General features: G+C 42.6%; 1 protein-coding gene across 14 annotated transcripts in view; it reads left to right on the top strand.

The window, feature by feature from the left end:
• Positions 1–16,700, top strand: part of LOC138620738 (cytoplasmic dynein 1 intermediate chain 1) — a 55,713-nt gene that overhangs the window by 10,620 nt on the left and 28,393 nt on the right. For 9 of the 14 annotated variants that reach the window (XM_069698163.1, XM_069698173.1, XM_069698194.1 and 6 more), the window contains 4 exons: positions 12,575–12,670; positions 14,913–15,084; positions 16,222–16,321; positions 16,553–16,678. In XM_069698163.1, the coding sequence (XP_069554264.1) occupies positions 12,575–12,670; positions 14,913–15,084; positions 16,222–16,321; positions 16,553–16,678 (494 nt within the window). The remainder of the gene's footprint in view (positions 1–12,574; positions 12,671–14,912; positions 15,085–16,221; positions 16,322–16,552; positions 16,679–16,700) is intronic. The other 5 variants (XM_069698184.1, XM_069698222.1, XM_069698247.1 and 2 more) reach the window with 1 other exon arrangement.

Below are 16,700 nucleotides of genomic sequence, written 5' to 3' on the forward strand. Positions count from 1 at the left end.
TTGTAGACACCGCCTCATGCTACCTCTAGTGGTGAGGGCACTGGCAAAATGCAAAAGTGACCAAAAATCAGCCAGAAAGGACGAGGACAGAGAAATGGTCTGTGGTCACCACCTGCAGAACTGTTCCTTTATAGGGGTTGTCTTGCTAATTGCCTCATTTCCACCTGTTGTCTGTTCCATTTTCACAACAGCAGGTGAAATTGATTCACAATCAGTGTTGCTTCCTAACAGGACAGGTTGATTTCCCAGAAGTGTGATTGACTTGGAGTTACATTGTGTTGTTAAGTGTTCCCTTTATTTTTTTTGAGCAGTGTATATGTAGTAGGGTCTCCCTGCCCCATCTCTCTATCAGTTTGGGGGTCCTTGGCCTGCAAAATGTTGAAGACCCCTGCTTTAAACAATATAAGCATGAGTCAGGGATTTTCTTATAGCTTCTTCTCCATATGAACTTCTGACCTCCTCATATCTGCTCTTATGTCTAGGGTAGCTGGCTGCGTGTATATGTGTCTGTGACGTGAGTACGCTCGTAGTCGAGAGTGTGTTGAAGCCTGAATGCAATTTCATCAAATTGGATTTGATCTGACTTTGCATGTGTCTGTCGTCGACACAAGAGTTTGTGTTTTAAAATCTCCCATAAAGTTTGTGTCTGTGTGACTCTCATTTAAACCAGTTAATGATGAGGCTTTTCATTTCCGTGACCAATTTGCCTCTATATAATTGTGATGTGTTGCTGTCTACATGTGTTTTTTTCCCATTGGCTGCTCACTGATCTGTCTGTACCGAGTGCCCATTGTGCCAGGCAATCAGATTAGCCCCAGTCACGGCTGGCTCCAGCTATTTACTGCTATTCTAATGGGTATGAATGGACATGCTTGTTGTGAGGGATGGAGGCTTTGTCTAAGGACATAGCAGGGAAATAAAATAAGGTCTACTATGGTGTGTGTGAGAGTAACCTGACCCTACTAAGGTCAAACAAAGTGTGTTGGGTTGTTGATGTTTCATGCAGTTAGATCTTCTGTGTTGACATCTTTAGGAAGAGAAGTGGCTTTTATTTCAAACTGGCTATGTATTATTAACCCAAAACAGAATCTAATATAAGTAAATGCTGGTATTTGTTCAGTGTTGTTTATTGGCATTTGTAGCTTTATTCTTAAAAGTAATTTTTAAAGTATTCAAAAAGACAACAAAGGCAAGCTCAACATATGGCAATGTGACATGTGGACACTTATCAACTTTATAAGATGATGAGGTCAAGGGAGTTTTCTGAGTGAAGAGCATGTGATAGATTTAAGGTTTAAGGAGATCACGAGAATGCAATGGGCGGATAGGATGGACGTGAGGTCATATTGACCTTTACCCTTATATCAACAAAGTCTACACACATCATCCTTGTGTCCAAGTAAACATTTGTGCCAAATTTGAACAAATTCCCTCTCGGCTCTCCTGATAGACAGACAGGAGGTCACAGTGTCCTTGGCCTTTGACCTTTGACCACCAATAATTAGTCAGTTCATCCTTGAATACAAGTGAACATTTTTACCAAATTTGAAGTAATTTCCATTATGGTGTTCGTGAGATATTGCATTCACGAGAATGAGACGTATTATTGACAGACAACCCAAAAACGTAATAGCTCCAGCTTCGGCTGTTGCCGGCACTGAGGCATATGAATATAAAGCCAAGTGTCAAACACTCTACAAAGAGAAGGAAAGGGTGAGATTTCACACAATTTTACGAAAATGTGGGCAACCTTTCTGTCTCTTTCTTTGTTTCTTCCCTCATCTCTCCTCTGGACCAGCCAATACTACTGGGCCATGTACGAAGTAATGTCAGTACTCTGGCAGCCTCACTTGACTGATCCCAATCTGAAGATAACTATCAGTATGTGTGTGTGCTTACTTGAGATGTTGGCAAGATGAGGAAAGGTCAAGGTGGTTGTGGCCATTTTGTGCATGTGGATGTGCACGTATACAAGTGTGCAGGTTTGCATGGAACTAGTGTGAGCCTGACCCAATTTGTAGTAAATTGGTTTCGCTCAGTGGAGCCTTAAAAGACCCATAATAGGTTGCAGTGGAAAGTGAAGGGAAGGGAAAAAGAGCGAATGTAAAAGGTGAAGAGAAATTTGTGGTCGCAAGAGAATAAACAGAGGAATGGAGGAGAGAATCAAGTGGGGGGGAGAAGTAGAGGCCACTGAGAGACCATGACGCAGCTCAGATATTAAAGCAGTAATTGTTTGCAGTGAACCAGAAGTAGGTACTCGGAAATACAACTCTGTGTGTGTGTGTATAATTTGATATTACAACTTTGGAAAACCCCCTTCTTAAGGTGAAAAGTTCATGGGGTCAAGAGTATATGCTATGTTTTTGCATCCATGTGCATGTCTGTCTCTCCCACCTCTGATATGTTCTGGCCCATTAGTTTTTAGGCTGTGTACAGCTTGAGTGTATAGTTGGTCAGCAATTCACTCCTTAAGTATTTTTACTGCAATGAGGGGCTTTCTTTTAACATTTGGTGTGCTGGAAATGGCCTCTAATTGCAAGAGAAACTTCATGTCCAAGCACTTATCTGAAAATACCCACACACGCACACACAAGCATTCAGATTCATAAACGTAAATATATATTGCACAGTAACACACACAGGAATAAACAATCATAAACACACCCACAGAAACATGCACATATGAATGCTGACAAAGTGGCCACACACACACACACATGCACATGCAAATACGTCATATAATCCCATAATGGAGCAGTTAAGAAACCAAACTCCACATTTATTAAATGATCCTGACCATTGGCAGCACATTGGTCCAATCAGAATGTTTACTTTGGTGTTTTGTTCCTCAAACTCCCAAATTCATTAAACATGGTTAAACAGGTCCTGAACTTCAAATATTTATCAACAATATTACAAAAAATATCCTCTGGGATTTAATCCAATTGGACAAGATTTTAAATTGGCACCAAAATGATTGGAATCCATGTCTAACACTCATGACTACAAGAGTTGAAAAGTTTATAGCACTAGTTTATTGAAGTTCTTGTATTGCACATATGACTGATGTACTGTATGTTACTTGGACTGGCAGCATTTTTTTTTTTTTTATAGAGAACCAAAGTCAAGTCACCAAAGTTGTTGTTGCTGACATGTAGCCTAAATGCAGTGACAATAGAACTGGGAATGATATCTTAATAATTTCTGTTACATACCAAAAATGTGTCCATACCAAGTATCAAATATGCTGATAGAGGTCAGATTAATTTAACAGTTTATCGTGTTTGAAGAGTATTTACCATTCGAGAAGCTATTGGCTTTTTTTGTTAAATGAAGAAAGGGTAGAGTGGAAAGATGTATTTATATTCCTCAAATTTAAGTTTTGTTTTGGTATCTGCTGCTCCAAAATTCTGATATTGTTCCAACACTAGCATAAAAAAAATTCAAATACACCACATGGAACTATTCAAATTTAATTAAAATACAAGTCAGAGATGACACACTGACACAGCCAAAGCATTATGACCCCTCACAGAGAAAGAAAACATTTGCAACAGTGGTGCATGTCAAGATCCGGGATATATAACCTGGCAGGAGAAAAGTCGGTTCTTGTATTTAGGAAAAATGGGAAGGTATAAAGACATGAATAGGGGTGGATCATTTCCAAACAGCAAAAGGAGGCTTCCAGTCACCCATAGTGAACACCTAACTACAGTTTTCTGACAAGGACCGAACTATGAATATGCTGGGATATCTGAAGTCTTATGTGCAGCAGGGCTTAAAGGATCTGCTGCTAATATCTTTGTGCCGGATACCACAGGACACCTCAGGGATCTTGTAGAGTCAATGCCTCAGCAGGTCAGAGCTGTTTTGATGCCGCGCAAAGGACCGATCGTATATTAGGCGGGGGGGGGGGGGGTGCATCATCTTTTGTCTCATCAGTGTGAGTTGTAAGTTGTCAAAGAAGCTGTATGTTGGAGTCTTGAGAATGTAGTGGGTGGCTGTATGGTGAGGGTTGCTCAAGCCAACAATGTAAAATGTAGGTTTATATACACAGCTTAATGAAACTACTTTCTTGTTGGCAGGGGTCAAATAGTCATGCTCTTGTGATGTTATGTTTTGTGCAGTTTCTCCTACAAGTCTGAGGTTGGTAGTTGAACTTCCCTCAGCCAGTTTTCTCCTATGTCTTTCTGTGCAATTTTTTTTTTTTTTTTACAGTGCAACGATGCATTCAAATATAAGCAGTGTATCTGACACACTCCCAGTCTGTAGGAAACTGACATGACTGATCGGTTTGTGGGCAGTCTTCAAGGTCCTGGTGGGAGGAAGGCGGTTGCATGTGTGTATTTTGCATGGTTAGGCCCTTCCATGTTTCTGTATGTGTCTATGTATGTGCATATGTACGTGGGTCCGGACACATATGGAAGTGCTTGTCTCATACATTGTTGTTCCAGCCAGGCGACTACAGCCGGCTGAACAGAACAGAAGGTGTGTGTGTGTGTGTGTGTGTGTGTGTGTGTGTGTGTGTGTGTGTGTGTGTGTGTGTGTGTGTGTGTGTGTGTGTGTGTGTGTGTGTGTGTGTGTGTGTGTGTGTGTGTGTGTGTGTGTGTGAGACTTGTAATTTTATTTTGAAAGAGTTATTGCTTCGAAGTAGTAGTTTATTGAGATACTATTTAAACCAAGTGTGCATGTCCTGTATGTGCATATTCTCTCTCTCACGCACGCACACACACACACACACACACACACACACACACACACACACACACACACACACACACACACACACACACACACACACACACACACACACACACACACACACACACACACATCAGATCAGATCAGACCAGAAGGTGGGTTTTGCTGTTATGATCTCCCCCAGTGTTTTTCCCTGCAGACACACATAATCGTCCAGCGCTTCTCACTTTCTCTCCTCATAAAACAGCTCTGAGTTTGGCTTTCATCGTCGTCGCCCTCAAAAGGGCAAAGCCTTCACTCCCGTTTCACTTGTGAAATTGATGCAGGTTCCCAAGCGGCTTCTGTCAAAATGGCCATGGCAGGCGAAAACCAGAAAAACTCTTGATATTAGAGAAAAAATAATGTCTCTCACAACGTGTACGGTATTCCAAGTGAGTCACAGATGATTGCAATTTTCCCCTATGACCACCGTATAATAAGGTACATGAGCCCCTTCTTCATCTCCCTCACTCTGGCTTTCTCTCGCTCTTTGGTAAAATGGCCATCATCCAAAATAATATTTGCCATCTGATGAGTGCCTAAGATGAGTGGGAATACGGTTTCATGTTTCCCCCTTTTTCTCTTTTCAACTTTTTCCCTTTTTTGTTTGCATTTTGTTGAACTTGACTTTTTGACATGCACGCCCCACCCGATCCACCCTTGTAGCATTTTCTTTTATACATGTGTAAAACAACAGTGGGTCTTTAACATTTGCCTGGGTGGTCTCTCTTGTACACCGAGATCCCTTCGGCTCTCCGGGGGTTTTTCTTTTGAGAGGGCAGCAGTTCACTGGCACAGTGAGCCCGCAGCTTGTAGCGCTGCTTTAGATACTTGTTTCAGTTTGATGTTTCTGAACACTTTGTATGACAAGTTTGAGCCCTTTGACTGCTTTACACTCTCATTTTAAAAACTCTCATTGTTAGTGAAGGAAAAATAAATCAAGGTTGAAATGACAGGTCTGATTAATATTATTCTTCAGCAAATCATGGCTTAAATTCAGCAAGTTTTTAAATTTAGTACCGACTGATTCAGACCTCACATTTCCAGAACATTATCACAGTTTACAGCTTGACAGTTGATTGAAATGCAATTCAATAACCCTGCTGCTTCTCTGTTTGGCTGGAGTGTGCCATGTAGTTCTGCAGCTTTCCAGCAGGGAGCACTCTTGACACATATAGTCTCCCCTCAAAGACTCACCAACCCAAAGTTACAGAGGTTTTCATTAGAAATGAGTATCAAATGAAGTTAAATATGCTATTATAAACTGTCATCTTTTTACAGTTATTTTCAAACATGTGTTGTCTTAATTATAGTAACAGAATTAGATTAGAGTGGATGACAGTGCCATATTTGCCCCATGGGTATTGAGCTTGGTCATTTGTTTGTTTATTTGAGTTGCTGAGGTGCTGTGAAACACTTTTGTTTATTTTACTGAAACCCAGAAGGATTAAACAGTCAGCTGATCTATATAAAAAAAAAAATTGTTGTCTTGTCTGTCCCTTCATCCTGCATTAAAACTAAATTAAATACCATTGTCATCAGAGTAGCAAACAGACCGGCATCTGAGCCACACACGCGCACGCGCAAACACACACACACACACACACACACACACACACACACACACACACACACACACACACACACACACACACACACACACACACACACACACACACACACACATAACCACACAAATGCAGACAGTCCTATTTCTGAGTGACACAAATACCAGCTCAGATGATGCGTTGAAAAGCAAGTCGATGCCACAGCGGTGATTTTATGTAAGACGTTTTCTTTCTGTTGCTCTGTCTCTCTCTGCTCTCTCTCCCTGACTGGGTTTTTGACAGTTTGGAAAGTTTGAAGTCATGGGTTTTAATCAGGGCCGTGCGGTGGGGCTCCAGAGTATGGCATGGCATGGCGTGGCATGATGGCTCATTTTAAAGATGTGGGTCTGGGTCAGAGCCAAGCCTGGGTGGCACTACTCGAAAAGAGAGGGGGAGGGGGGATTGGACAGAGGAAGAGAGACTGAAAGAGAGGAAGGAGATGGAGAAAATCTACCAGCACAAAGTTGGCTGCAGACCCCTGAAGGCCTGTACAGGCTGCGTTAATGAACGCAGATTATGTGTGGGCATGCGTGTGTGAATACAGTGTAGACTCAGGCGTACACAGACACACATACACGATGTTTGATCAGTGTCTGGAAGTGTCGTGAAGAGATGAATTAATCTGAATCATGCTGCGGGTTTTAGCTACCAGTTTTTACATCAGGTCCTGCTGCTAATGTGGGTATGTGGGGAATACGTTTACCCCTACTGTGGCAATCATGACTTCATGAACCATGATGAATTTTAAACAATATTTTCTATTAAAATAAATGGAAGGCAAAAAACAATAAAATTAACCAACTTGGTTTAGAAGATTATCAGTGCCTGACGATTTTTAATGCATTTCCACAATCCTCGGTCACTTTATGGGAAAAATAATTATTTTACAAGCAATTACTTAACATTTCCCGACTTTGTAGGAAGCTCAAGTGATGTTATACCCTTAGAAAATTATCTCTGCGAGAAATTGCACCTATGGAGGTTGCATTCAGGCCACATTGTTGTACTTTTCCCGACAGTCTGTCACATCTATCCTGAATGTCTACAGATCGGTGAGTCTCTTGAGCAGGTTGCGCTGCCCTCTCACCTCTCAGAAGAAGATCTGTTCGACTTTGCTACATGGATTGCTCTAAACCATCAATTTTCTGTCCGACCTGACTAACTGAGGTCCCTAAAATGCAAACAGTGTTTCTCTGTGTTCGGACAAAGAGCATAGATGGTGTAGCTTTTAAAAACATAACAAGTGATGTAAAGAGTGCAGCTTATTTGAATCTCTGGGACGACAAAAATGGACCATGAGCTGATACTAGATATGATGTTCTCTAGATTTTTGCATACTTATCCTTTAAATAGGTATGTTTAAAAAATGTAACAATGTCCAGTGTGACAAAAACGAATTTCCCGTACATCTGTTGTTTCACTTTTTATCTACTTGATTTGATTTAAAACCTGTATCATTGTTCCACACATGTAAAATCACTGTGGTTGTATAATTCTTGAACAACAAGGATTACATTACTGGAGGTGGGACGTATAAGAAGTGAGAGAATTCCCCTGATGCCTCAGGTCAGTAGTAATATATGCAGAGGTGATGTGGTTGTAGTGTGAATATGTGTGTTGTGTCTTTTCTTTAACAATAAGAGGGTTCAGGTTTGAGTTGTTCTCAGTGAAGTTAGTCTCTGCGTGTGTGCGTGTGTGTGCGTGTGTGTGTGTGTGTGTGTGTGTGTGTGTGTGTTGTGTGTGTGTGTGTGTCGTGCCAGGGCCACATTAGACGAGCCTTTCAAGTCTTGTTGACCTCCTACTCCTCTACATAGTGCTTGTGTTGTGGTCTGTTCAACAGCCAACCCCACAGAACCCCTGCGAACTTGTGTGTGTGTGTGTGTGTGTGTGTGTGCGTGTGTGTGTGTGTGTGTGTGTGTGTGTGTACAGGTCTTAGGTTTAGGTACGTGCCTGCCCATATAAATGTGTATATAATGTTGTAGGGTTATTTCCCGTGTGTGGGATCCCCCAAAATCCTACTGGATTTCTCTTTTGTGTCCCTCTCCCTAGTTCCGCCGCCTCGTCTGTCTCATATCAGTATCTCTGTCTTTGTGATTAATACAATGGAGATCTAAAAAAATTATGAGTACTGTCAACTTTGATTGTGCGTGACTCAGTTCGGTAGTCACCTCCGTACTGCCGTGATAAGTCTGCAGCTCTGCCCCCGTAATGTAGTTGATGACAAACTTGGAGCCGAGTCTCATCCTGTCCTCTACACAAACACCCACAGCTCTTTGATAACTATGCCAATCGCTCCAAGCATGCACTAACACATTTCAACACACCAGCATTTACTGTGCATTGGGTTCAGAATAAAAGGTTAGCTAACGCTTTGGTCCTTATCAAATGGAACACATGCTAACACATTACTGCTGTGACACACCATGCCATTATGCCTCATGTACCATCTGAAGGGGAGCAGAGGACAGTGTATGTACATCTTTTATACGCTCTCAGTATATTTTATGTGCTGTCTGTATCTCTCGCCACATGCTCGGTAGTAGCTGCCTACTGTGAAATAATACAAGATGTTTAAGCTAATGAAACTCTCAGCGGTGGATCAGCCTTCATTAAGACTATGTTTTCTTTATTCAACAAACAGATCCGCCCATTACTCTCACCTGAACTATTTCACTCTTTTGTTAGTCCATAAAAAGCAATAATGATGCCTATTCTGGCTAACAAGAGCCTAATGCACTGAAAACATGATAATAAAGTTTTTATTAGACTCAGTGTTGTAGATAGTTGCATTATATTTACTGTCTAATTCCATATTGTTTGTATCTTTGGAGGAACTTTGCACAGGTGTAGGAAAACATAACATTTTTAAAACTGATTCTTAGTTCAAGATTTTTATTCTATTTCAAACATTACAAACATTCACTGGCCACAGCATCTGTAATGTCAATATTTGCTGTTTTTCTTCATCCTCTTCATTGAGATGAATATTTGGGGTGTTTATTGGATGAAAATAAGCAATTTCAGCACACAACACTGTTACATTCACAAATGTAAAACATAAATTTGAAGAACAAAATAGTATTACTTAATCACTATAAAGTTCAATCAGAAGTTGATAAAATATATTGTAAAATATACATTTTCTCTCCTGATACTAGTTCTGATTCATCAACTCAGAGATTCAAGAATCATTGTGAAAGAAGTACTTAATTTTTACCAAATTTAAGAAGTTAATGGAATATTTTTTGTGTTGGATAACAGGAGGCCACAGATTTCTGTGTCGGTGTGTCTGCAGTTATTGAATGTGAGGATGAATTTTATGGCTGACACCCACTTTGTTTAATCACGTAGACTAAGTTTTGCCACATTTCTGTGTTTCAGTACAATAACAGTTTCACATATTTGTACATGTGTGTACTCTGTTTCTGTGTGTGTGTGTGTGTGTGTGTGTGTGTGTGTGTGTGTGTGTGTGTGTGTGTGTGTGTGTGTGTGTGCGTGTGCGCGCGCATCTGCATTTCCAAACACTCTTACACGTGTGCGTGTCACGTGTGCGTGTACTTTGTATCTCTACACTATGAATCTGAGTGTATACATACCTGCTGCGCTGTTCTGAATTGACTGGTCCCGGTCAGCATGAGTAAGCAGCCTGGGGAAGATTGAGGCAGCCAGATGCGGCGGCCCCGGGCTACCGAGGATATCATTACACCGGGTGTGTAGCCGGCCAAAACGGGAGCCCCCAAGCGGAGTTTCATCAAGGTAGACCCCCCGTCTGTGTCGAGGGGGAGGATACCAGTTAACCGGTCGTCCTGCAGTGAGGAGAGGTATTAAGCGGCAGGTGGAAAGAGAGAGCATCCCGTGACTGGAATGAGGTGGAAACAAGAAAGTGTGCAGATACTTACAAGGTAGCAGGCGGACAAACTCACACTGTGAAAGATTGTCTCTTTTGATTTCCCTTCTCTGCTTCTTTTGCAACGCAACAGGAAACTGTATAGTGCCCCTCTGTGTGTGTTTGCATGAACATTTTACATAAAGTTTATCATTTCTACTTTCCAGTATCATTTACCACAGTGTAGTTTTTGCTTTACTGTGAACACACGCAGCAAAATATCTCAGAAAATTTCCATTCAAAGGAAATAGTGGGGATATTTTTGGTGCAGGACTGTGACAGAACAACTTGATGCATGGTTATTGGCAGAGACATCAGCAGTATCTTCATACGGGAATTGGACCGTCTCCCCTCAGTGAGGTAACCCATAGGCTATGAATCATGCTGCCTTGCTCCAGAGTCCTGTGGTCCCGGGGGCTGACAGTTTGACCGCTCCTCAATGTGGTCTCTCTCCTCTCCTCACGCTCCTCCCATCCCCATCACCACACATTCCAACCACCGGACCGGTCACATAAGGTCAACAAAATAGAGCAGAATAGAAGTTGTGTGCAATATATTGTCCCGCTTTCTTTTCTACATCCTGAAGCTTTGCAGATTAACTTTATGGAGGGAAAAATGACTGAAAAAAACCCAACAACAACAACAGCAACATTGAAGTGGAATAAAGCTTCACAAACTGAGGCATTGGGGAAGAGACAAAAGGAGCAGGAAAAAGGGCATCCCTGCGCTTTTCTGTTTGCAGCGTGTCTGTTTTGGCAGCTCAGACACAGAGCTAGTCTGGCAGTCTGCCTGTCTGGTCTCTCTTCCATACTGGTGGGTCACTGGTGTTTGGATCACTACAGCTGGCTGTTAACCACCGACTTGGCTTGAGCCTCACCACCGTGTATTTGATTTAGCTTAGTCATTTATTATGTACACACAGTATGAAAATAAAGTCATATATCAAAAGCATTTACTTGGAAGTTAAAAAGAAAGAAAAACACAAAGACTGCAAAGAAAGGATGTATGAGGAAGGCAATGGAAAAAACAAAACAAAAAAGGAGGCCTGACATTATTGTAGTAATAATAGTAAAATCGTTTGTGTTTGTAGCTTTTAAAGAACAGCAGTGAGTTCATCAAAAGCTTATGCGGGTCCAAGTGATAAATGGACAGTTCATCCGGTGCATGAGCGGCCCCTGAGCGAGTGGTTTTAACGGTGCCCCAGGCCATACTCCAGCTGAGTTAAACACACCCCGACGTGTGTGTGTGTGTGTGTGTGTGTGTGTGTGTGTGTGTGTGTGTGTGTGTGTGTGTGTGTGTGTGTGTGTGTGTGTGTGTGTGTGAGAGAGAGACATGACATGTCTGATGGTGTGATGTAGTCACTTCCTCCCACTGGACTGAGCAACTGTTGTCAGCCTGACCCTGCCAGTTAACCCCTCGCCACCCTTGGCACTGCGGGCGAGGCCTCGGTGTGTTTGAGTGTGTGTGTGAGTGTGTGTGTGTGTGTGTGTGTGCATGTGTGTTTGTGAGGGAGAAAAATACAGATAGTATGTGTGTAGCGTGTGTGTTAGCAGACCACAGGTGTCTGGTCGCAGTGTCAGGGTGTTAAGAGGCCTTCAGAGAGGCCCCCCGACTCCAAGCATCTGGTTCAGAGGGAGGGAGCAGCGGAAAAGAGGAGGAGAGGTTGCCGAGGGTTACCAACACATGCCCTGAGGGGTGGTTGGGCAGTAGCTCACAAGCAGGTGCCTATGTTGACAGGAACCCTTCATACTTAACCCCCCCCCCCACACACACACACACACACACACACTCTGCACACACTTACAACAAATCCTACAGAGTCAAGCCTAATTGCAGACCCTGATTGGAGTGACTGCAGAGGGAATCCCCTTTTACACACACAAAACAGGATCTCTTTGCTTGGGGTCAAAGGTGAGGGAAAGAGGAGCACACACACAACTCTTACATTTCCTGCTGGCTGTAAGTGTGTTTGTGGTTCAGATGCATGGTGACCAGTACGTCCGTACATTCGGATCATGTATGTTTGATTATGGAAATGGATCTTCTTTTATCTCTTTTCCCAAACTAATGTCTACTTAATATACTTATGAAACTTTCAATGGAAATTCTGCAGCCAATTCTTTTGCCCTCTAAAAACCACACAATCACGAGTGCGTGTGTTTGTAAATGAAACCACTCGAACTGAATGTTAGTTAGTCAGGTGTACCGGTGCATGTCTGGGAATGATTATTTTGGTAAGAAGAAGGGGGGGTGGAGGCGGCACGCAGCGGGAGGTCGAGGAAAATTGGAACAGCTGTTGATTAACATGAGTGCTCTCTCTCTTGTTTTTACTCTCTTTCAGTAGAGGAGGAGGAGGAAGATGAAGAGATGATGGAGGCCAAACCAGGCCCAGAGTCGGAGCAGCAGGATGAAGACGACAACAGGGAAACTAAAGAAGGTAAAACGACCGCCTGGATGATGGAAGAGTAAAAATGATCAGCTATTGTAATTTTAACCATCTTTAAGCACCTCAAGTTTTCATACATTCAATAATTGTTTTTCAGTTCTACCTCCAATGACTGCAAACACAAAACTTCCCATTCTTCATCCTCTGGTCTCCTTCTTCTCTCGACATCTCACATGTTGCTGGTCAAACTGTCACGAAACACGGTCACTCGTGTGTGACACCCTCTGCCAGTCAGTGGGTGTATCAGATGGGAGGGTGGGGGGAGGTTACAGTGCGGGTTAAAGCGCGTCCTGCATATCAGCTCCATGGCATGTGGGGGTCAGCACTGATTAAAAACCTGTCACTTGACCCCCTGGCCACATTTCAAAGTAAAAAGGAATGGAGATGTGCGTGTGCGCGTGTGCGCGTGTGTGTGTGTGTGTGTGTGCGTGTCTGCTTGCATATATGGAGGGTTCGTGTGGTAGAAAAAAGACACAGAGCTTTCTGGTGGGTTAAAACACAGCATATGATGGACACAGATGGATAGACATAATTCATATTTAGCTACATACACTGAATATCCGTGACTGGAGTAAGTGTGAGTCAAACACACACATAGACAGATGCACACACAAACTCATAAACACACAGTCATCCGTCTCCTCTCCATCCTGGCCTATTAGAAGGTCTGGCCTTTGATCTCTGCCACTCGATTCACTGGGTCTTTTCTGACAACTCGTAAGAAATACAAAGGGATGGGGGGGATCAAAGTCAAGAGGCAGGGTAAAGGTCGATATATGTGTGTCTGTGCGTGCTCTTGTGTGTAACATTTGCATGTGTGTGCTTGGGGACAGTGACTTCAAAAACTGGACGCCGTGCTGTGCAGCCATTACGTTCAAAGGGAGGCGGGTCGCTCAGAGGGCTTTGTTTTTCTCTTGTTTATGAAGTTGTTGCTGTTGGATTTTTACTAGAAACGATGCATTAGGATCTGTTTGTAGTTTTATGATGTCCTGGATGTGATTCTGGTTTTGATAGAGATGAAGAGCATGTTAATTCGACGTCAAAAGTGCACGGCGTATTTACGGTGCTTTTCGTAGTCGTGCACACAACAGGGCTGTGTGTATGGGTTTGGACATTTCAGTGGGACATCTGTACTGTCTGTCAGTAGTTAAGGGCTCAGTGTTACAATGTCAGTTTCTTTACAGTAAAGAGTCATTGCTCACTTTTGGGCTTTTAATCCCCTGTTTAACACCTGTCTGACTGAACCTTTGCTGTATGTCATTCTTCTGATCTCTGTCCCCACATTTCCTGTTTATCTCTATTGCTCTTTCGAAAGGAAAAATATCAAACATTATGGACATCTTTGTAATTTCACAAAAGAAGGAAAAAAAACTATTTAAAGAATTGCAAAACTTTATGTTTTAACCAGATAAACATTTTAATGTATGATCTTTGTTCAGCAGTTCAGCATATCAGTTATGGATGACAAGGGTGGCACTGTGTAGGGCACCCAGGTTGCTTTATGGTTAAGGTACATACCATATAATTGCAACGTCCACGGTCGCTAGGGCAAGCTTTGTTGCATGTACTGCACTTCTCTCTCTCCAGATGTTTCCCATTACTTTCCATACCCACTGTCAAATAATGCCAAAATAATCTTAAAAGTCCCATATTTCCTCTCTGGAGCTTTTATCTGGAGCTTTACCAAGAACAGGCTGTTTTGTGTCCGTGTCTATAAGGCACACAGATCTTAATGACCCTGTCTTCTGATTGGTTGACTCTTTCTCCGAGTGACTCAGGCCCAGGCCAACTAAAGCTTTTATTGTTTTTGTAGTTTGGCAACTTAGTGGCAGGATGACGGTTTGTTGTTTTCTTCTACATTAAAGGGTTGAACCGGGCTGTCGGAGAACATATGACATGAGTGTGAGTTTGTGATATCACAAATTTACGAAAGCCCAAAGGGTACTGTGACTGAATACGGGCTGTGTATATTTCTCTGTGGATTGAGCATTTTTATACCTTAACAGTATATATTTTTTTCACTTAGAACTGCTTATATTTAAAAAAAAAAAAAAAAAAAAAGAGGTGGAGATCTGAATTTAAACATTACAGAACCTTTGAAAATACTAATGATAATATTATTATCTTTGGACTTTTGGATTTTGTTTGAAAACAAAAAATGTTGTGACGTGTGAATTTTTTTATACATGAGTGTTTCACATATTTGTCTTAATGTTTATATTTGTTTCAACAGGCTCATTTCCGGTGTTGCGGGAGCTGACGGAGGAAGAGAGGCAACAGATCCTGCACTCCTCTGAGTTTCAGAGTTTCTTCGACTGCAGCATCAGGGTGATGGAGAGAGCTCTGGCCGAAGACGGCAACATCTTCTTCGACTACAGTGGCCGAGACCTCGAGGACAAAGAGGGGTGAGCAGGGAGGGGGCATGAGGAGACAAGAGTTCAGAGGGAGGAAAGAACTTGGATGTGAGAGCACATGTGAGCATTTACTTGCACGCCTTGAAAAAAGAAATGTGCTGAGACTGACTCATGCCCACTGTGTCACTCTCTGGGCCCGGGAGCTCCTTTGTTCTTCAAAACGCATGTCTTCGTAGTGACGTCACACTCTCAGAGGGTTAAAAGCTCCTGTGAACTAACAACCATCACCACCCAAAGAGCATTGTCTTGCCATGTGAAGGGTTGCCTCCAAATAGAGGTTATCAAAGTGTTGGTTGAAGTTGTAAGAGTCATAAGTGCAAAGCTGTTTCAGTATACTGCTCTGCTATTATAGAAGAATGCTGCTTTTACCGACTCACTTCAACTTTGACCACTGCAGCCCGAGAGAAGCATGAAGCCTGTGGTCAGATAGAGATTATGTCTAAAACAGGCCGTGGCCCAGAGCTCAACATCACCCCTCTTTTTTTTTCTTTTTTTCCAGAGACATGCTCTTCAAAGTGTAACAACATAACCTACATTTCACCACCTTGTTTCATCATATATAGTCTTGCATAGTATTGCAGACAATGTGGGCATGATTCACACATACTGGTGCAGATATTATGTTGTAATAAGAAGTCCAGTCGGAGACTACGTTCAACAGAAGATTGTAAACAACCCGTGGTGTTGCAACGGTCTGAAGTGGTCAGTGACACAACAATCTGCATAGGATCTAGTTTCACCACAAGGAACGTGCTTTCTGGCGGCTGAAATTATTGACCCACGACGACGCAGAGACACTCACACAGCTTTCTCACTCTCTCACAAGTTGGCCTTGATTCTTGTTGTACAGCTCAAATATGTGGAAGTTATGGTGGAAGTTCATGAAGGAAAATAGTTCCTCCCATTCCAAAATAGTTACTAAAGCATGCGCATTTTGGAGAAGCCCGGGCTGAAAGCAGCTCACCAGTGATCACAAAGGCCCTCAGCCGACTGAAGTCATATTTAGTTTCTTGGCAGGTACCTATTTATCCTGGCAAGTACCTATTGTGCTACTGGAACTAAGCTCGGTTGGCTTCAGGTTTGATCAATAAGTCACCTTTGACTTGTATCTCTTCTGTCTGCCTCCAGAGACTTGGGCAGCGGCTCCAGTCTGTCCTTCAGTCGGCTCTTCTACGACGAGCACTGGTCCAAACATCGTGTTATCACCTGCCTTGACTGGTCCCTTCAGGTGAGGCCTGACACGTGGTGTGTCCACCTTTGAATCCAAACTTTACCACTTTGTAAATCATTTACCAAGAAATGTCAGCAGCAGATTTCAAGGTTTCAAACTTATTCATAATTTTGCTGTTGTGTTTGTTTTCAGAGGGAGAGGGATCAGCTTCCTCTCTTTCTATTAACATCCTTCTTTTGGGGTTTCTCCTCCTCCCCCTCTTGCTCCTTTCTTTTACCTGTTTCTTAGTATCCTGAGTTGCTGGTCGCCTCCTATAACAACAATGAAGACGCTCCCCACGAACCAGACGGCGTTGCCCTGGTGTGGAACATGAAGTTTAAGAAGGCCACACCGGAGTACATCTTTCACTGTCAGGTACTTCGAACTTTATCAGACC

Source organism: Brachyistius frenatus, unplaced genomic scaffold (assembly GCF_029030835.1).
Source record: "Brachyistius frenatus isolate BFR_SWC_R1_liver_20210118 unplaced genomic scaffold, ASM2903083v1 Contig_2, whole genome shotgun sequence".
Classification (NCBI taxonomy): domain Eukaryota; kingdom Metazoa; phylum Chordata; class Actinopteri; family Embiotocidae; genus Brachyistius; species Brachyistius frenatus.